The 23,380-nt window shown below is 25.5% G+C and overlaps 1 protein-coding gene across 1 annotated transcript in view; it reads right to left on the bottom strand.

Annotated features, from left to right (window-relative positions):
- The window catches only part of LOC113555691 (glutamate receptor ionotropic, kainate 2-like), a 154,523-nt gene extending 131,405 nt beyond the window's left edge, over positions 1–23,118 (bottom strand). Inside the window, exon 1 of the mRNA XM_026960202.1 lies at positions 22,409–23,118. Coding sequence (XP_026816003.1) covers positions 22,409–22,553 — 145 coding nt within the window. The 5' untranslated portion in view covers positions 22,554–23,118. The remainder of the gene's footprint in view (positions 1–22,408) is intronic.
- Between the last annotated feature and the right edge of the window lie 262 nt (positions 23,119–23,380).

The raw sequence follows: 23,380 nt of genomic DNA, 5'->3' as shown, positions 1-23,380 counted from the left end.
TGAACTAATAATAAAATATTGTCTCATGAATATAATATTAAAACAAAATAAATATTAAAATGTTTATTGTAAATATTTGTTATTTTCAATTAAATTAAAGGCGTGTGTTAATTTTTTTATTTATTCGTTGTATTAATTTTTATTAATTACGTTAAGTTGTTATAAGTTAAAACAAATCTTAAACTTATACTGCGTTTTAAAAAAGTATTCTAATTTTAAATATTTTCGTACAAAATTTAACTATTCAGTAACGTCAATTCCTATAAAAAGCACTATTTCTGATGTTATTATACGGAGAAATTCTTTAAACAATACACACGCATTATTTTGAAAATAATAATTTAGTTTTTATTGAAACGTTCCTTTAGGAAAAAATGTAATGATACACACATTTTATGTTTCTCTCATTGTTTTATTCATGTTATTTGTGAAACTACTATCCACTTTTACTTTTAAAATCTTGCCTATATTTTTAATTTCATAACCCAAAGAAGACTATTTTTCTGAAATGTTTATGTATATAATTTATAGATAAAATGAGTAGAGTGTTATACAATTTTGTGGGTCACCCCTTCATTATTCCATTTTTCATATCAAAACTTTAAATGTTCTTTTTTTAAAAAAAAGCTATTACTTCATTATTCGTAATTTATAGTATTTCATGTATATTAATATTTTTTATAAATGTATTCTTCTTCTGTTTTTAAATTAAAAACATAGAGATTTTTTAAATGTTGATGTAACATGCAATGTTAGAATTTCAGACATAGGTGGGTATTAAATTTAAATAAAAAGCAATTTCAAAAAGCTATAATTTTTCAAAATAATCAGGATTTTTGTTGTTATAATAATATTTTTAGTAATTTTTATTATATGACAGCGAAATAAAACGCAAATGTACAATGCTATTAATTGAATAGAGTAAAATGAATATTATTGTAACAATTGATACGACAGAATTGAGATTACACATAAACAATCAAAAGCAAAACAAAAATATAAATTAATATTATGTATAAATTGAAACTCTTAAAGCATGTAAAAAATTGTTTAATGGAGTAACAAACTAAAAAATGCATGGCCTACATAAATATTGTAAAAATAATTGATTAAAATAAGAGTAATAAGTAATAAAATACTTACAATAATAATGCTTTATTGTAATCTTAATTTGGTTAATACACTTAACCGACGTTTATTGTACTTCACTAATATTTTTATAACTAATTAAGTATTCATTAGAAATTTCATTTTATACAAAAAAATTCTGAAAGAAAAATTATTTTGTTACAAAATATGAAATTAAAAATGTATGATATCATTCAAAAAATGATGGTAGTAAAAAATATTTTTAAAAAATAATCACTATATATGGTATAGGTGTGTACACAACGCTATATTTTAAATCACTTCTCACCTTTTTATTTAATAAAGTTGTTGAAAACTCAAAATATATTGTAAATAATACTAACAAAAATACTCTATACCGGCATTTACCAAATAAAATAAATACAACTAAATAACATCAATAAATAAAAACTTATAAAACATTAGTGCCACGAATGACCACAACTTAGTTATAAATTTACGTTTGCTTTTTTTATTATTATTTAACTGATTTTTTCAATTTACTGCGTAAAGCAGCTGATGAAATCACGTAACACATGATCTCTCTTCCTCTAACCCCCCCGGTCATTATTCCAAGGGATATCACTGGTACAATAAACGTATAGTAGGGTGCCAGGGTAATGGAAATTGATCATGCGACCTACGTAGTCCGGGGAATGAGTTAATTCGCCGTGTGACCATAAACAACATTTTCTACGCGCACCTATAGATAAAGTATTGGAGACACGTATAACTAGATACGTAATATCCCCTCTGGGCCATTTCCTAATACCTTATTGGTAAACAATGATGGAAACCGACGGATTTTCACTATTATTTTACCTTATAACGTGCTCAACCGCGCAAAGACACATGTGAGAAAATAATATGACAACAATAGCGAATGGCGCGATATTGATTATTCAATAACGATATTTAAGACCCGGCAGCGTAAACAAAAGGTAAAGCGGTAGTTGTAGTGAATTTAGTAATATATAATGCGCAGTGTTATTTACACGCATTAGCATTGAGATCCTTAATTATTCGATATGGGTTTAATATTGCAATTGAATATTCATATTAATCACATTGATATAATAATGCCTGCTGGTTTCTTATTCTATTTCAGCATAAAGGTTTATATCCTTATTTCTTTGTTACGTTTTCGATACAAAATTGAATGTTATTGTTAATAAATTATATACATACAAAACACAGAATAAGATGATATTACCACTTATTATTTTAAGATTTCGCGATGCTGACCTCACTACATGTTTATGATTTTATTTTGGGAATGTATCGACTTTGTCCATCAGACTAGGACAAAATATTAAAAAAATGTGGATTTATTTATAGTAATAGAACGTTTTATTGAAAGCATTAAATAACGCTGGATAACAAACCGTTTAAAACAATAATAATAATAATAATAATAATATTTAATAAAATTGCAAAACACATAACTAATATCTATCGTGTGTGTAACGTTTGATGATCGGTTTATTTTTATACCATTTTATACAGTAACATACACGTGCCAAAACACTATCTTTCATAATTAACTACACTAATAGGTAATTGAAAGGAAAATCTTCAGGTTAGAAAAGGCTATCATTTGGATCACGTTCGTCACCATAAACAATTACAATATATAATGATGATATTTCCGTAGCATTTGACATGGTCACTCAGCTACCGTCCGCCGAGTACGGGGTAAAATGCTCTACAATTAATTGCGCTCCTTCACATAATGCTGACGTACAACGTGGGTCGCAAACAATAGCCGCCTAACTTCCGGTTTACCATTCGCACGTACTAACGTAAAAACGATCTGTTACCATTGCACTTGTCGTGTATATATATAACTCGTATTTATATTTTTGTTGAATAAAAAACTAAGCCTTTTGCTAAAATGAGCTATTTAAAAATTATTGGAATTTTTTTAATGCAGGTGCCTGATTATCACGATTATTTTACAGATACCGGTAACTTACCGGCAGTAAGCTGTTAACGGTTGTCAAAACATACAATTAGAAATTAAAAATAATTACATAATATAATAAATTATTACTATTTATTCATAATTATTAGATGCTTAAGATGTATGACAAAAAATATTTTTATGCTTCAAAATTGAAATTTTTATAAAGTATGTTGTTTGGAATTTTAACAAATCTATGGTCAAATAATTTACAAGTAGCATAATTAAAATTATTTACTAAATTAATAATTTATACATTTTTAAACCAACAAAAACCTTACATATTAATCATCATATTTAAAAATTTAAGTGCGCTTAAGAAACATAATATTTTGTAACAAATATATTTTTTTTTATCATTTAAGAAGCATCTTGAGGTGATATAAGCTTCATATTTTCAAATGAGAACCAACCTTTTTAATGTCAATACATTGTTAAGCAGAAAATTGTTTAGGGCATATTAATATATCCATATTAAAATATATACACTAAGGATATAATAAGTCCTTAAAAATGGTCTTATAAAAAAATAATATAGATGTGATAATGGACCTGGTATTTCTTTAATATTAATTTTGATTTAAATACATTAATATTTTCAAAAAAGTTACTTACTCAGTAATTTACAAGAAAAAAAGGGGAGTTATCTTTTTAATATAAGTATATTAAAAATATAGTAAATAATATACTTATAATATAATATAGTATATTATATATATTATACATATTTAAATATATTGATATCGCTAAAATAATACATTATTCAAGTGGTATAACAAATCTAAACATTTTAAAATAATATCCTAAAGTACATATAACCAATCAGAATTTGAAAAAATTCATTATATCTAAAAAAAAAATGGAGGTGACTCCATACTTATCAAATCATCATGTTTATTATAATATCAGGTTACAACAGACTTAATATATACACGATTTCTCACTATTTATATGTATGTATGTATGCATGTATGTATTTTGTCAATATAATATATTATATTTAAATAGTCTTATCATACATTTCTTGATTCTTGAATAAATACAACAAATATATTATTATTATTGCCTGAAATTCTCATATTACCGGTGATTCGGAGCAGCTTGAAAGAGATCAGCGAAAGTTTTTGTGTTTTACCAGTTATGTACTTAAAATTCCCTGCGTGTTGCGTGATTATACCCCAGTTGCTAATATTCTTAGCCTACCTTCTTTGGCTGAGTGTAGACGAGTATTAGGTTCCTTGGCGAATTTTTAAGTAATAAAACTGAGTAATCTCCCCTTGTATCACTAATTTGTTTTAAGGTATCTCTGCGTCCATTACGGTTCACTGTTCGTTTTTAATTTTTATGTATTAACCTATAACTTTATGTTCCACATTCCACTACTAGTTAAATAGCTCAATGTTTGACTTTAATTTAATTTTAATTTATATAATTTTCCTTGATTAAAAAACATAAAATTGGTTGTATACAAGTAAAATTTTACACGACATCCAATTCGGACACTAGTCTGTAAGAAATATAATTTATTTCGGGTGTAGGCAATATCACACATTTAGTTTGCTGGCCGCTTAATGGCTGCATACGAATGCATGACACTTTTTACATTGGTCTGTCCGACATTAAAGTCATCAGTCGCGTCTGTCAAAATTGCATGACGTAAGTAACTGTACATATATATATCATATGAACGGTATAAATTTTTGTTTTAAAAAAAATTTAGAATATAAAGAATATTAAAATCAAGATTTAGAATAATATCTTCTATTTCTTTTACGCAAATTTAGGACTGACAGTAACAACTTTATCGTCGTACTAGTGTGGTTAAACATACTATATTTTTAAACTTCTTGTTTGATTTATGAATATTTTAATTTTTAAAACTATATTAATTATAATATTTTACTTTTTTGGCTATAGGTATATCGTCTATATAGTCTAAATATCCAACGCTATATTAATTATGTGATTATTGACATTGTCAATATATTGTTATATTTTTTATAATATTGAAAACACCATATATGTTTATTTTATTCTAAAAATTTCAGTATTTTTGAATTACGTCATTACTGTCTTTAAAACATTTTATTCTAATATTATTTTATTATTTTAAAATTGAAAACATTAATAGATTGAATAGGAAATTTAAAAAACATTTTTAACTATACCCATAGGTACACCAAAAATTGTAAAATTGTACAAGGCATTATGTATTTTGTAAAAACCGCAGTAAAAGATGGCATGCAATTCAGATATACCAACTATTTCAAATGCCAATGTTGAACTTATTTTTAATTTAGTATGTATTTTAATGAATTCAAGTGCTTAAGTAATGTAATATTTATATTGTGAATATTAATTGAACATCACACTCGTGTATAAAGAGTTTAGCCCATATACCAGGGGTCACCAACTAGCGGGCCTTGAACATTTTTTTACGGAACCTTATCCGTGGAGTAGATTTTAAAATTTTTATATTATAAATAAATAAAAACTATAAGTGTATCATAAAAAATGTATATTACGACAAAAAAATTAAATTAATCTGTATTTAACAAATGCATAAATAAATCAGTATAAATACTAACTAAAAAAAAAAAATGTATTTATTAATGTGTGTGAATTATTAAAACCGTTAGGGACCGCGGTCAGTATGGTAAGTTTCAAAACGGACCTCCATAGAAATTAGTTGGTGACCCCTGCCATACACTATATTAATTAAATAACTATATAGAATAACCACGATTTAAGTATTGATATTTGATATGTTATAGGTAACTCATAACAATATATTATTATATCATATTTATTTATATGTATTATTATTTATTACTATTATTTAAGATTTGTTATTTTAAAATTTTAATGAACATAGTAGTAACAATTAATTATTGACAACGTACATTTTTAACTTTGCAAATATTTATAGTAAAATAAATACAAATCTACTCGTAGAACGTAGTAATTAATAAATGATGCTTTACGTCATTTTTATTTAAATAAACATTCATGTTTTGATTTGAATATCATTGTCGATTGTTTTAAAAAAGAAATAATTATTCAAACACGAAATACAACATAATTGTCAGGAATCGACATAATAGTAAAACAAATAAAAACATTTTTTCTAAGTAATGTATTTTTTTTAAATATTTTAATTTAAATACAGTATTATAAAAAGTTTTCAATTTTGAAATTCAAAATGTAAATATTGAATTGTTTAAATATAATTATTAAAAACCTAAAATAAACATTAAATACAAGTTTTTCTCACTCATGTTTGTAAGAAATATTTTTCTATAACATTTGAGGGCAATATTCTATTTAATTTGCATGTACATATTTAAGTGGAATTTGGTTACTCCCTCTTATGAAGTTATGAAACATTTTTCATATTTATAATTAAATTACAAGTTGTATTTATAACTTTTTCTTGCTTGTCACTATGATTCTTTCATATTCAAGAATGGTATAAATTATTGTTACTTATTACTATTATTAAATTTTAGATTTATTTATTTATTTTTTTTTTATTTGAACAATTTTTTGGGAAATAAGAAAAAGTACCAAAACTACATTAAACTTTCTATTAGCCAGATACACATTTTATTTTACACAGGTGGTTTTTAAATTTTTAATTAACTTTCAAGTAAGTTTAAGAACCATCAATATAACGATAAGATAATGTAAACAACGAGCTTTAATTTTTAACAATTATCTTCGTTATTTTTTGAAGTATTTAGCTACATTAGAAATATTGTTTTCATACAATAATTTGGAATTGTATTAATATTTAATGAAATTATGAATCAATAATTTACATCCAACAACTTTATTCTTATGCAGATACTTAGCCATAGCAATCGTCTCGTCAATCGTACTAATTTCATTAATCATTATGTTCCACCAACTAAAATTTAGAACAATGTATATCATAGGCAATTGTTGTTATTTTGTAATTTCATGTTGACCTGAACCAAACGTATTTGTAGAGGTTATGAATGTTATGATTATTAATTACACTATTGTGATTGTTATTATGCACACACAACCACTTGTTTCGTGTTCTAAATGATCTTTATTACATTACTTAATATATTTTCTCTATCTTTATTAACCTGTTGAGTGTTTAGTGAAATGCTAAGCCTACTCAAGATTTCTTAATTCACTTAATTATTCATTATTATTATTTTTTTTAAGTTTACTATATTATATTTTTTCTTATTAATAGACAACATATTAAGATACACAAATCCATGTTTATCCACTTTAAAAATGTTTAAGACTATGATTGAAAATAACTATTCACTTAATGATATAGCTATAACTCTATAAGAAATTTATACAATTCATACTTTGGGAATCTATATTTTATAGTTTTATACTATTTCAATATGTTCAGCTTTGTTTTTTTTTTAACAGAGTTATATTAAGCATACATTTGGCTCATCCAGATAAAAATTAAATAGTTTTCTATTCAACTATATTTTGCAATATTTTACCTAATTATTTGCTTGGATTTTAAAGCAAGTAAATAGCTACAATGATTTGTATTATCGAAATTAATCTTCGATGATAGTTTCTTATTCATTATTAAATAATAAAAAAAATTTTATTTTATTTATATTTCGTACACATTTTAAGCGTTTATTTAAAATTAAAATTATAAATTATAATTTAATAGTCAGTAATAATTTCAGGTTTAATTTTGAAAATTTGCTGTGATTAATTATTATTATACAATATATTCAATATATTCATATTACATTTACAAGGAAACATATTATATATAAATATGTATAAAGAGAATAATATGTTTACAGTCCAACTATATCACTAAATAATTAATTAGTTAATTAAACTGAATAATAAATATAAAAAAAAAAAAAAAAAAAAAATAGCTTACTAATTTAAAACTAATGAATTACAGAGTGTACTGGTCACTATTTGTTAACACATATTAAAGATGCATTATTATTTATCTCATTTTATACTGTTTATATAAGTGTAGGAGTGTACTTATTTGTTAATTTTCAAATTGATTTTATTGTAACAAAAATGTATATAGTACCTATTACGAATAGGTAATTTTTAAATTTGAATGGATATTTAAATGATTTTTCGTTTCTTAAACCCTTTGATCATCTTAGTATTATAGTTAGTAAAGAACCATACCTACCTTGTTTAATAAAATAGCTGAACAGTTAAAAAGTTAAATTTTTGTTTAAAAGTATTTGTGATGATGTATAGAATAAAACATTAATAGTAAACTTTCTTCTATTTTTAAAGGTATACCTATCACGTGTTGAAGTCCATTAGCATTTTTGATAACTGGTGAGAAATAGTTCGCATAATATGGATGCATTTCACAGTTTAAAGTGAAATAAGATAATGAAAAGTCGTAATCTCTAGTAAAGGACGATAACTTTGATGGAAGGAACGGTAGTAATAAAATGTAGTACCAGATGAGCTAACAGAAGAACTGTGAAAAATAGTTTTCCTACCTCATTCATGAAAATGCAGAAATTGAAAAGAATAATGGAATTCATGTCGATATCTGAACCCAAAACGAATTCCTGAAAGGTCGTTCGTTCGTTTGTAAAGAATTTAAACGACATTATATGGTAATGGCTGACTATACAATTTAATTTAAGATCAAGAACTTCACTTTAGGTGCATAAATATTAAGTGATTGGAAGATTGATTAATTACTTATTGTCAAAAAGGAGTCAAAAATATATTGATTGTAAATCGAAAAATACAATGGTCAATAGTATAACATTTTCTAAGAAAAATCATGGTCATTAAAATAAGTTACACAGGAACGTTTATTACGTATTATTATTATTATCTATGTTTCATATTAGATTTAACTAACATTCCCTTTGTTATACATTCTATTATAAATTGAATTTCATGAACTATCACGAATATAATACATTTATTAAGTAAAATTATTTGAACACATATACAATAATAAGTTGTCCCTGACTTAACGATTTTATATTTCTTCAGTCTCCTTCCTTAAATGTGTGTAGTTACACAAATTTAAGAAAAAATGAAGTGCTGACTTGAAGTTGAAATTTGATTTAGTTAATTTATAATTATTTATCAATACATTGAACATAAATATTTTAATACTTCGTAAATGAATAGAAAAATTTATATTTATTAAAAGTATATTCTAATTTTAAGTTTTTTTGAAAAATTCGTATAAATTGGTTGAACTGATTGTAATAAAAATAAATTAACTATAAAATATTACTATGTATTTTTGATTTTATCAAAATATTATATTTTTATATACCTGTTTAACAAACAATCAAAAAAGTTAAATGAATACTGAAGGTACTAAGGCAATAAGGTTATAAAAATAATTAACAAAAATAAAATTTAGATAAGTATATTAAATACAAACATAAATATTTACTTATTTACAATAAAATGGGTAAAGTGTACTGTTGAATACATTTTGTGAAAATAAAAATGTTATTTATATAATTATATTTATATACGAGTAAATAACGTAATTAAATGTAATATATTTTATATACATGTATTTATAATATATTCTATGCTTATATTTCATCAAACTTCTAAGTATAATTTTTAACTATAACTTTATTTGTAGTTATTGATAATATTAATATATGTCTAGAATAGTTATATAAACATATTACTACCAACTGTCTAAAATTAATTATAATGCACATTATTAATCTTCAACAATTTAATGTGAAAATTGTATTGTTCAATGTTATTTTAAAATATATGTCTTTAATCTTTGGTTAAATATCAAATATATATTTGATTTATACAAAGTAAATATATATACAAATAAATTATCCTATAATTCAATATAATTTGATTAAACAGGTACAACTAGCCGTATCCGTACGATTATATATGGTTATACACTTATAAGTAATTGATTAATAGATTAAATTATTGACTTAATGAAATAATAATGATTATTTAATTATCACTAAAATGAACGTACTCATTACTAACGTAAAATGTTCACGAAAAATAATTTGATTATCAAACATAATTAAAACACATTATTAGATAGCATACTTAAGTCAATAACTTCTGAATTATTTATATTTAATATTTAAATTAACTAATCATTTTTATTTAATGTATTATTTATTTATTTGTATACTTAAGTGATAATTACAAGACGTCACAATTATTCATAGCAATTTTAATTAAAACGTATTCAAACGATCGCCATAGAAATTTGCTATAAAAATATTATCAATACTATAATTCAACTATACGTTAAATCTTAAAAATATGTAAAAAAAAAATCAAAATACCTAATACTCTATAAAATACACGTAATTACTTAATCTCATAAATTAATAATAATTTAAACATTTAAAAACTATAATGTCTTCCATATAAGAACATCAGGAACAATATTATAGTTTTTTTTTATAAATATAATTTGACAAAATAATGTTAAACTTTGAAGATGTTCTGCTTTAAGTTTCATAATAAGTTAATGAAAACTTTGTACTTACCTACTAAAAAGTAACAGTTTGGACTTAAGAATACAGTAACTTTTAAATACTATGAGTTGATGGACAAAAACTTTTTATTTATAATTCATAAAATAATAAAACAACAATATTAGCAATCCGTTTAAATAATTAATTATGAAAGTGAAGTATTTTTTTTTATACCATAGTAAAAAAAAAACCCTATTACAAACAGTGTATTCATTATTTTAGATGTAAGCTTTTTTTATGGTGTGGTTCTGTGATAAAATAATGATATTTTAGTTTATTCTCAGTTCATATTTTATATATTAACTAAAATTATAGGTATATCAGTTAATATATAATATTATATTATGTTATAATAAATAATTATATTATTTGTGGTGTAATTTTTTGGAAGCATTATAATGACAATAATTAAAAAATAACAGTTACAAATGTATATAATAAAAATAATGATTAACATTTATTTAATTTTTTTATTTTATTGTTTATTTAACTTTTTTTACTTATTTGTTTTTATACTAGGGTGGCTTTACCCTTGACCACTTCATTAACCCTCCTAGGGACTTCGCCTCACAATCTAAAGGTCATTTGCACCTTGAAATTTAATATCTGTAATTTAAAATGTATAAAAACAAAATCAATTTTTTTTTTTAATAATAATAAAGAGTTTTAAGTATTTAATCAATAATAATTATTGCTATTATTTTTTCTCCGTACTCATTATAATGTTATGGGAAAGATAATAAAATACAATTTTTTTTATGTTATAGAAAAGTAATATGTATAAAGATATTTTTATTTTTTTTTATGAGTACATAATAACATGAACCTCGTTCACGTTTAAATCTAAACTAACGAATAGTAAGTTTGTTATTTAGATGATATTATACTGCACTACTGGCATGTTTTATTTGGTCAAAGAAGTTGATTGAAAGTTATTAATGTAAAGTTTAATTGGATGTAGCTTGAAGTAAGTGTGAAGTACTTCGTTCCGTATGAGTTATAAAAAAATCATTTTTAACTATTTTTAATATTTTTGATGGAACACTTGGATTTTATCGTTGCACAGTTACCGACAAAAAAAACTTAGTGCCACGTAGATTTATAAAGGATGGAAAAATTGTTTGTACTAGAATAGACAGCATTCCCAGTTTATAGAAGTTTGCTGACTTAATACAGGACAAAACATTTTAAGTCATTGATAACTTTAATGTAATTATGAAAAATGTGCATGTTTTAAGTTAATTTTAAACAAGAATATTTAATAACAATATATTTCATACTTTTCGACTAGTAAATAATGAATCTATTTAACTGGAGAAAAAAATGATAACAGGTTTGTACTTTTTGTATTAATATTTCTTATTTGAAGGCTAGAACCACGACTGTCTGTATTAAAAACAAATTTATAGTCATACAATTTTGCTCTAATAAGTACAGTGATACGTATATAAATATATATATAGTAGTAAAATATATTGAAGTATTCCTCGAAGAGACAGAAAATTAAGCTGTTTTTTTAGTCAAAATGCCTAATTAATTAAGACTAAAAATCACTAATATTATCCATAGTTGTATTAACCAATGCTAAATATCATGAAATGCAATGGTTCTAATAACACTAACATATATTAGTAATAAAAATGTAAAACAAGATAACACAAAACCAAAACCGGCATGAATTAAAATACATTTACATGTAACTATACCTGAAACTAAAAAATTATAAGAAGTCAAGTGTCTACTTAACTTCCTCATTTACTTATTCAACTTCTTGATTGGTCCAAATAATCAAACATCTTTAATTCAACTAACAAATAGTTTTCATAGTATTCAATATATGATAACCATTATCATCCTTTCCCTTAATGCATGTACTTAAAACTTAACAATACATTAATACCTAAATATTCTATGCAAGAAACGAGCATAAACGATATCTACTTGTAATAAATATATTTGATATCTTAAATTACTTTGGTAGATAGGTACTTATAACAAAAACTAGCTTCAACAAAGTGTATTTATGCTAAGAAAAAAATATGTATTACTGTAATAAGTTGTATTATTAATATTTGTTTTTACATAAAACTTTTATCCAGCTTAAAACTGTTATTATTTTTTTCTATGATAACTCGTCATTTTATGGGATCATTATCGTTAGGCATCTGTAAATAAATTGTATTATACTATACATTTGTGTATACAATATTTAAATATAAGTGTATTATATCAAATAGTTATACTATTGTAATAAATTACCTTACTTTTACTAGTCTATAATAGGTACTCATATGTCTAAGCTTTAAATTATTATGATTTATAGCCATTGTTCATTGTTTTATTTAAATTAAATACTCATAAACATCATATTTCTCAAGAATTTAATTTAAACGTTGTTTTCTGCATTTCGGATACCATTATAGTCGCTTTAATTTTATATTCAAACAATTTTAATGATGCACGAAAAAACACACGATTATGAGTTCTAAAATTACTGATTTATTCTTAATTAATTGTTTGTAAATAATTATAAAAATATTTAATTACTTAATGTTACTGCAATTTAAAGAGTAAGATTGCTATAAAGAGTTGTCAATATGGGCCTTTAGTACTTAACATAGCCCCAGGGGAGTGCTAAATTCAGTATGTTTCCATTAAATTAATCAAATGTAGAACTTTCTTGAACAATAGTGCCTAACAGTTCCCAGTTATTATTTACATGTTCGTGAAACAAATGACCCTTGTTAAAATTCTAAAATAATGTATATAAAATTAACAATGAACTAAAATAATGGTATTTATTTTAACTAACGTGATAATAATTAATATTTGCGAAAAAGTTATAATATAAGCTAACTACTTCTGAAAATGTAGATAGACTAAATTTGAAAAAACTTAAAATAAATCTAAACACAAAATATTTATTTAGTAGAATTGATATGTGGTTATTGAAAAGTCAAGTTAAATATATTTAATGTTTATACCTAATATAATCAATCTCATAATAGGAGATAAGGTAAAAACGTGTGTTACTTATTATTATTGCTTTAAGTATTTATGAGGATTTAATCTTTGTTTAATGTTACGTCGTAAAATTTGATTACCTCGTTTTTTTGTATTAATAAAACTACTTAAATCAGTATAATCTCAGTAAAGTAGTTATTATATAGTATATAAGAATCCAAATTGGTTATTTTATTAGGATTTAATTGATTTGGATTAAAATTGCTGGAATAGATTATTAAAGCAACAAGTCAAATAGAAAAAAAGTGCCTTAACTGAAGTTAAAATTAAATTGCATTTTTTTAAAACCAAATATTTACAATTAATTCAAAGCACAATAGTTAATGAAAGTAAGTTTGATAAAAATATATTCACAAAAAACAAAAATATATAGTAAAAATAATATTTATTAGAATAATTAATATAAAAAAAATAACAGAAATAGAATCCAAGAGTACTACCACAAATAAATCGTAGAGTATCTAATAAATGTAGTATTTATTGACTGTATGTCGTTCAACGATAACCTATAACGATTAGGTTCAATAATGAAGATTACTATTGCTACAGTTTTATAAAATCCTAAGTTATTTTTTTAATTTGCATGATCAACATTTGTTAATATTGTTTCTAAACAAAAATAAAAAATAATTATTTTTAAGTGGCAACTTTAATTGACATATCTACCAATCAAAAATTAATTACAGCCATATTGAAATGCTACAATTACAATAAAAATAAACAATGTAATACACGCCCTTTACCTTCTACACTCAATTTTAAAACTCAAAATTTGTTCTAAAAATAAAACGCTTCTTATGAAGCTACTATAGCTCTCATTTAGTTATATAGAATCCAAATTTAGGGAAAAGTTAGAATATTCAACATTTGTCTATTAAAAACATCTAAGTCATTAAGTTGGTGACTAATTACTGAATTATGCTTTTAACCTATAAATTATCTATACAACAATCTGCATGTGATCTATTCAAAAATCTCATCACAAATTTAATCGATTTCACAACAAACATTCAAATTATAAAAATCTTTTTATCATAAAATTTTCTTCCACAACTTTTGAAGGAAAATCAATTAAATTGAAAAAATTACCAGAATACAACATTACTCTCAGAGATGCTGGTCATGACTAATATGTAGTGTTTACTTTCCTTTCTACTAAATATATGTTGATACCTACTAATTATTTATTTTTAAATTCATGTTACCGAACTTGATTATTGTACTAGAATACATATTGTAAATATTTAAAAAAAAAAAATTTAAAAAGCTATAACCATGTTAGATTGCTAAACCCTCAAATCTCAGGACAATATCAGTGTTCCGGTCCAATTGCCTCGGCTTGGTGAACAAAGCGCCAGGGTACGTTACAAATGTCACTCTACACTTTTTATCTAAAATTTCACTCCAAAATGCAAGGTTATTCAAACCAATTCATATCTCAACTGCACTCAAAATCACTTCCAAGTAACCCAATCTTAACCAAAACTGGTCAAGAAATATTCTAAATATATTTGAATTTAAAATCACCTGTGTGTGTAGCTGTTTCCTCTTTACTACTCCATCACTGTCAATCCTCCCTCCAATTTACTCATTGTATATATATATATATATATATATAGTATAGATTGTAAATACTTCAATAAACGTTATTTAAAAAAAAACTATTTTTGATTCTAAGCAAAGATGGGATTTTTTAAACCTCTTACGAAATGATTCAATAAAAATCCATGAATCAAAATTAATGAAATTTTAATGAGTCACCATCATTATATTATGTTATCTAAATCACTAAATCTAATCGGCATAGTTTTAGGTTTGTGTGTCGTCATAAGATTTTGTATATAAAATATAAATAAAATTATAGTCAGTTTGTTGTTGCAAATATACATACGTGTTTTTGCTGTTATATTATTTCCGTTGAAATTTTTAAACGAAAATGCTTAAAAAATCATGTACTTTTAATGATAAATATAAATTATTAGTTTAAAAATAGTACTAAAGTATTACTAATCAATAAAAGTGTATACAAGCGTTACACAAAAAAAATAAATAAATAAAGGTCATCCAAAATCATGTCTTGGTCTGGGAATTTCAAAATCTGGTAACCCTATATTTAACCATAATTATATAGTAAGACAATATTTACTTTATATTTTTCGAAAGCTTATTTACGAAGACTGGAAATTGAGCTAAAATATACTGACATTTTTAGTCACCATGTTATCAATTTAAATCAATGTAATTTTATTTTTAGTATCCCATGCAATTATTCATATTTTTCGAGGAAATGCATTAAATTGCATTAATTATTAAGTAGATTAAGTAGCTTATTAGTGAAACCTAGTTGTGTTTCAAATATTGTCTGAACCAAAGAATGAAGAACAGCGTTTTAAATAAAGTTTATTTTAAAAATACTAGCAATAAATTGAAATTATGAACACCATATATGTCAGAATAGATTTTATTTTTAAACCTTAGACTTTGAAAGAAAAAAAAAATAATGTCATAACTTGTCAAGTGCAAAATTCTAACTTAAAACCATGTACCACACTTTTTTATACTATGAAGCATCATATTAAAAGGGAATTGTCAATGTTAAAAATGTCAAAAGCTATGAGTTACATAACAATAAGTTATAATTATTTGCCCGTTAACCATGATACAGTGTGACTTTCGATTTATCCTATACGTAATAAGAAAATATGAAAACATACTACATTTTTAAAAACATTTAAGTAATTTTTTTTTTCAACAGTGAAATTTAATGGCTAATCAAAATGTTGCGTTCTTTGAATTTTAGGATGATTTTTGCACATTATTTTTAAATAATTAACTTAATATAGTACCTATATTATTTTTTTAATAATGTCTTACAAAGTTATAAGTTATATATTTAATGATTACATGTAGCTATATTGTTATACGCATAAATATATTTTTAGATTAGTAATATCGTGTCATGAATATTCCATAAAAACTTTCTTAATCAAATCAATTTATTTCATTTAAAATCTTTAAAATATTAAAAATTAAAACAATCTTGTATGAATAATATTATTAATTGTTCTTTCAATATGCTGCTAGAATTTACAAATTTTAGATAAAAATGTCTAATGTTTGAATTTTGGGCGAATATAATATACAATTTATACATAATGTTAAAAAACCAAAAAAAAAAATAATAATATGATGTATAAAATTAATTAATTGATTAATATTATTAATTATTATTAAAAACATTATTATAAAGTAAAAAAAAAAAACATTAAACGGCTCTTAATGATATTATTTATGTTATTTTTAGATAAACCATCAAAATCGTGGTTATACTCTTTTATCTATAATACATACAATAAACATTACACGTGTATTCAGTTAGTTGTAAATCAAAAAAAATATAACCAGACCTTGGAACTTAATACACTTAAAAATAGTTATATATTAAAAAAAAAAAAAATACCATTGATGTGCATTAAAATTATATTTTGTATACAAATTAAAATTATTTTAAATTTACATTAAATTCGAAAATACATTTTTTTTTCAAATAAGGAAATAAAAGGTCTTAATGAGTAAATTATAAACTCATTGTCACTAGGAGACTTTAAAAATATAGCAATTTAAAAATTGCACAAATTACTGTTATTCACTAATTATTAGACACCAGAGGTGGATGAAACGTGCAATTTTTCATTTAGTTAAATCTGATATAAATAAAAATATATATTAGTATATATATTATCTTTACCGCTTGAGTTCACCATGCATGCTTTTTATACACATATCGTGTACAATAAAATAGTCAAGTTAAGTGATACTTAATATCATATAACACGTGTGCATCCAAATAATTTTAATATTTAATATTGATGCTTACGGACCGCAGTTATGTGAATGTAATACCGTAGTTAAACACAAGGATGAACCATCATGACCGTAAGCTGTTTAATATTACCGATCGTCGAGTGGAAACTATGTATAATATTATTTTATCAAACCTGCGACAACTAAAACCGATATATTATTATAACAATAATTTACAAATACGTAACAAAGGATAAATTTTGATCGTCCGGCTCTTACAAGGATACAACAAGATCAAAACGTAGGTATTACGTACACACGCGCACAGACACGCACACACACACACACACATAATGTCAACCTGGAATTTAGATGTATCATCTCGAGTGTAAGATTATGCATATAATCCCGTTATTCGTTATTGTTATTGCACACGGCATTTTCCCGTTACGCCACCACGTTCTACTACAATTATCATCGTTTTGAGCGTAAGTGCGCCTAAATAAATATTATGCAAATACAAAATGTTTTTTTTTTATATATGAAACTGTCTTGGTAGTTCAGACGATAACCGGATGGGGTGAAAATGCCGATTGCACGTGTTCGCGTAGATTTGGTCACCGATGAGACTATATGATGTTTTATCACCCGGAATCGAACTGTCCAAAGATATATTTCTATTCACCCGTCTGCCGGCGCATATTATGACGGCACGGTCGACTGCCCACAACCGCGTTTGTATGGGTTTCAATCGGACGGACGAAAGCTATATATTATTGTAGTAGGTACACCGCATACTCTAATATTATTAATGATCGAACGCTGCTGTGATTTTCAATACCAACATATTATATTATATGTGTATAAATAATGTATGATTCGTTTAACGCACAAAATTCGAAAACAAAAATGTTTTATACAGTTTTAACAGCCTTTAGATAATATTTCTTTTTTCTTAACGATTATCAAACTTTTTACTGTTTTTTCATAAAGATTTTTTTTTTAAGCAAACTTGTATCTACTCCTATTTAATTTTTGATATATAACATTTTTCGGACATTTTTTATGAATAAATATCAAATATTTCTCATTTGCATTCTATTGACGTTGATGCATTTAACATTTAATTGAGATAAGTTAAATAGCAGGCAATATCCTAAGAAAATTGAGGTTTAGGTATTACGTACTGATATCTATTTAAATTACAAATATTTATGGTAATAAACTTTGGAAATATGGCTATATAACCGATAAAATAACCTAACCTAGTATGTTAACTATACGTAACGCTTCCTTTAGTGTGGTATATGATGGAAAAATAAACGTATCAATGTGGTATAAACAGATATGCATTCACAATACTACTTTCAAGGTATATTACATATATTTTGTATGAATAACAATTACAAGGTACACAGCGAATATAACAAAAATTACTCTATTAGTATTGTTAAATCTTAAATGCATAAGAAGTAAAATGATTTTCAAAAACGTATTTAAATGCTATATTATAGAATTGTATTATAATTTATTTGATACAGTTCTACAATAGCCATTATCCTATACACAAGCACTTTGTATACGCTACGCCCCGCGTTTTCTATTCACTTGTAAAATAAATTATATTGAAAAAAGTACATGCACTTTTCTAGATGTTTCACAAGCATTTCGATATGGTAAAGAATTATGGCTTACTTTTGAAATTTAAAACAAATTTGGAGCTTGTATATTTTTAATCATTAAATTTTGTGTGATAACTCGTAATTTTAAAATTAGTTTTGGCGATGTACAATAATTGTAGTATAGCTAATGATATTTTACCCAAGAGACAATAATCTACTCCAGTGGTTCCAATATTTTTAGGACCACGACCCAAATTTTCCCATGAAAATCCATCGCAACTCACATCTTTTCACTTTTATAGAATCAATAAGTAGTTCTAAAATGTATTAGTATATATACAACACTATATAATTAAAAAAAATTTCATGACTCACCAAAAATTGACTTGCGACCCACAGTTTGAGAAACGCTGACTTAACTAAAGTTTACCCGGATCTTAATAACATATATGCCACTGACCAACCTTCCACTCTAAACATCCGGGTTGCCGACTATACAGATGAAAAGACTATAATTTTCCTAATTTCTAATCGGATTATATCTTCACTTATTATTTAGAAATAAATAAATAAATAAAGTTTTTACTACCAAAGCATTTTTAAATGACATCAAAACTATTAAAATAATAAAATTTATAGGTATTATATAATTTTATAAAACGAAATAACTAAACAAGTTTATTAAATGTTTATTTATAAATTGTACATAAATATAAATATATAGATACTTATTATTTTGAGTAAATTATATTATTTGTTATATAATGACAACCATGCTAAGTTATCAATATAAATACAATGGATACAAATGATTTTCAAAAACTTGTTATTTTATAAACGTTGTCAATGTTAACGTTTTGATTTTAAAATACCTATATACTCGCGTATAAGTACAATCTAGATAATTATTATTAAGTATCCACCTATCACTTTTATCCAGTAACATAAGAAGTAGATAATAAAAGGGGTAACTTCTGAAATGTTTATCCATTACTATAACGACTTGGTTAAAGTTAAGACAATATTTATTATTAGTTTTCTAGTTTATACAATGCATAGTGAAACTATGGCACGCCGCACGATAAGGTAACTATAAAATAAGTGGACCTTGCTTATTTGTTCGTCGGTACCGTGTTAGATCACGTAAAAAATGTAAACGAAAGTACACCCATTTCATTTATTTATAAAATAAAGTATTATTATATTTATCAATATGGGTATCATACTTTTTTATTTTATGTTTTAGTATTATGGTTTTTTATGGTTTCCAGTTTTCGGAGCAAAAATACAAACGACGAAACTACCAAAGCATAATTGCACTTTAAAACTAATGACAGAATAATCTAAATACCCTAATCTTTTTTTGTAAGTCGGCAATCATCAACGAATGATACTTAGTAATATAGCATGTCTATAGTACGCAGTATTGAAAATACAAAAATAATTTAAATACTTAAGGTAAGTATATAACTAATTATCATTGGTATATTAATTAATTTAATATTATTCATTTTCTCTATCTATATTCCACATCGCAGCACAAAACATTCTGTCTTCTGTCTTGTGTATATATTTATTTAATACACATCTTCTTGCAACTTAACTTAAAATATTTCTGTCTGAAATTATTAACATTGTTCCGTGCTTTTTCTTTGTATAACTATAATACATATATCCCACACGTATTTAAACTTTCGTTTTATATTGATTAAATATTCAACGGCAAGTCATTTAGAATATTATAATAATATGATTTTATAGTAGGTATATCGTATATATATATAAAGTCTCAAACCTTAAGAATATTAGAGTTAGTATAACAATGCAATAACGGAATACCTAACAATAATCTATAATGATTATAAATCCATTGTAATAATCAGTAAAATAAAATATATTCAACACATTTATATTTGTTCAACAAAAATCATAATCGTATTTTATCCTAATCATACATATTACATGTTATATAATTCAAGCAAACTATAGACAACGGTCTCATTGAAATTTTGTAAAATTTTTGAATACATGCTATATTGCTATCTTCTTAAATTATTATCCTGTTTATTTTTTTTCACGCCAATTCTATTTTATTTTAGATATTATAATACTTTATGATCAAAAATTATTAAAACTAAATATGAATAAATTGGTTCTTATCCTATTTCTTTGAATACATTATATGAAACAAACACAGGCAGCGTATATCTCAAAATATTAAAGTCATAAAATCTTTCTGGAAACACAATATTTTCAGTCAAAATATCAAACTGAATCATAACATTCAAATATAAGCGCACATTTGTATAATTGACCATAATTATAAGAATAATAATATAAATATTAATTTATGAATGAAAAAAATTTAATCAATGAACATTTTGAAAACGGTTTAAATTATAAATAACAAACAGGGCTACCTAAGGGTTCCACTATGCTATGATATAATTTACTTGTGATTTATACTTATATATGTTACGGTAAAAGTACAAATACCGGTTAAACCTAGAATTTACCGGTAAATCCTAGGTTTCGCCGACTACTATTGGTAAATGTCCGACTAATATATTAGTTAGTATATTATTTTATTATTATTATTATTAAGTAATAATAATACAGCATACTATACTAAGTATAATACTTATTATTAAGTAATAATAAACTAATATATTAGTAATTGATGTAGTACCTACCTAATATACTTAAATGATAATTATAATTAATAACTTTGATAAAAATATTTGGGATTTTACTTACACTGATTGTTTATCCTACGATTTACCAAATCTCGTTTGTAAAAGTCCGAACTACAAAAATCATTCGGTGTTTGACCAAACGATGTTGTGTATCCTAGGTTTTACCAACAGTAGTCGGCAAAACCTAAGATTTACCGGTAAATTCTAGGTTTAACCGGTATTCGTACTTTTACCGTAACATATACATATTATACATATGTTAAATGTCAATTTAACATATACGTTTAAATACATAAAAAATTCTTTACGGTTAAGCTCCTAAGCCCTTGATTGAAAGTTACGCACTATTGGTATTTTATTAAAATGCACAAGTATTTTGTTTTCGTTTGAGCTCAAGTTTGAAATGTATATTTGATAAGCCAAGAAACAATTTTTAAAATTAACAAAAAAAAACTTTTTTTTTTAAAAACAAACCGTAACATAATATTTTAAATTAAAACGAAAATTCGAATTAACGTCAGCCATTGCGTTTTATTTTGAAAATAATTCAACGCCAAAAATCTGGCTGACCTAAGTACGATCCTAACCTAACCGCGATTCCAATAAAATTAATAAAAATAATAACAATAAAACGGTCATCGTTCGAAAACTCACCGATTCGTATAACAGGTGGTAACGCGGCGACCGCCGTCGACGAGTCGTCCAACACGTGCACCGACCACACGACGGCAATCAGTTGTAGCCAACACGGTCCGGCGCCACCGCCCATCGTCATCAACATCGTGTCGACGGCCGACATCACCACCGACGACCACACCACCGGCGCGACAGTGGACGCGGCCACATCTCGTAGCGTTCGCGCAGTAATCGCCGTCACCGGGACGCGGTCACGAACCGCGCGAGGTCCGTACGCACGGCCGCATCGGCGTCACCGGCCGTGCGTCTGTTGGCGACACGCTGTGCCACGACACGGAATCGTACACGTATGTCGTAGGTAGATGTACGCGTAACGATGATAATAACGAAAATAATAACAGCAGCGATAACGATGACACGACGATGACGGATCGACGGCTATCGATCGACAACGATAATTTTTGAAACGATCGTTTTTTTTTTTTTTTTCGGGAGGGTAGGGCGGCTCAACGATGTCGATTTACGTCCGGTTTGGTCGTTCGGCGTGCAGAGGACACGACCGGACGCTATTACGCGACACTGATTTGGAGAGTACGCGAAGACGCGAAAACCGCCGTTGTTCGCCACCGACGACGGCAATAACACTCGTAAAAAAAAAAAATAATACGCTGTGTCGGTCGGTACACTCGTGTGTAGAGCGGCAGCGTCGGACGACGGACAGCGTGGCGTGCACACCGGACGCCGACTGGCTAAAATCGCGCGGGGTTGAGCGCGCGCGATGTCGTGACGCCGCCACCGACGACACGGCGACGCCGGCGGAGGGTGACGGACTGGAAACCGCCTACGCTTTTGCGCGCGGACCAGAGTCCGCCGTTTTTCCGTCTCTCGACTCTTTCAATTTTTATTCCTCGTTATTGTTATTATTTTGTTCGAGATAAAACCATCACAATAAACAACTATATAACATCATAACTACTATCGTATTACTAT

Source organism: Rhopalosiphum maidis, chromosome 1 (assembly GCF_003676215.2).
Source record: "Rhopalosiphum maidis isolate BTI-1 chromosome 1, ASM367621v3, whole genome shotgun sequence".
Lineage (NCBI taxonomy): Eukaryota > Metazoa > Arthropoda > Insecta > Hemiptera > Aphididae > Rhopalosiphum > Rhopalosiphum maidis.
Note: the sequence above shows the minus strand (reverse complement) of the source record. Positions and strands in the feature narration are given on the sequence as shown.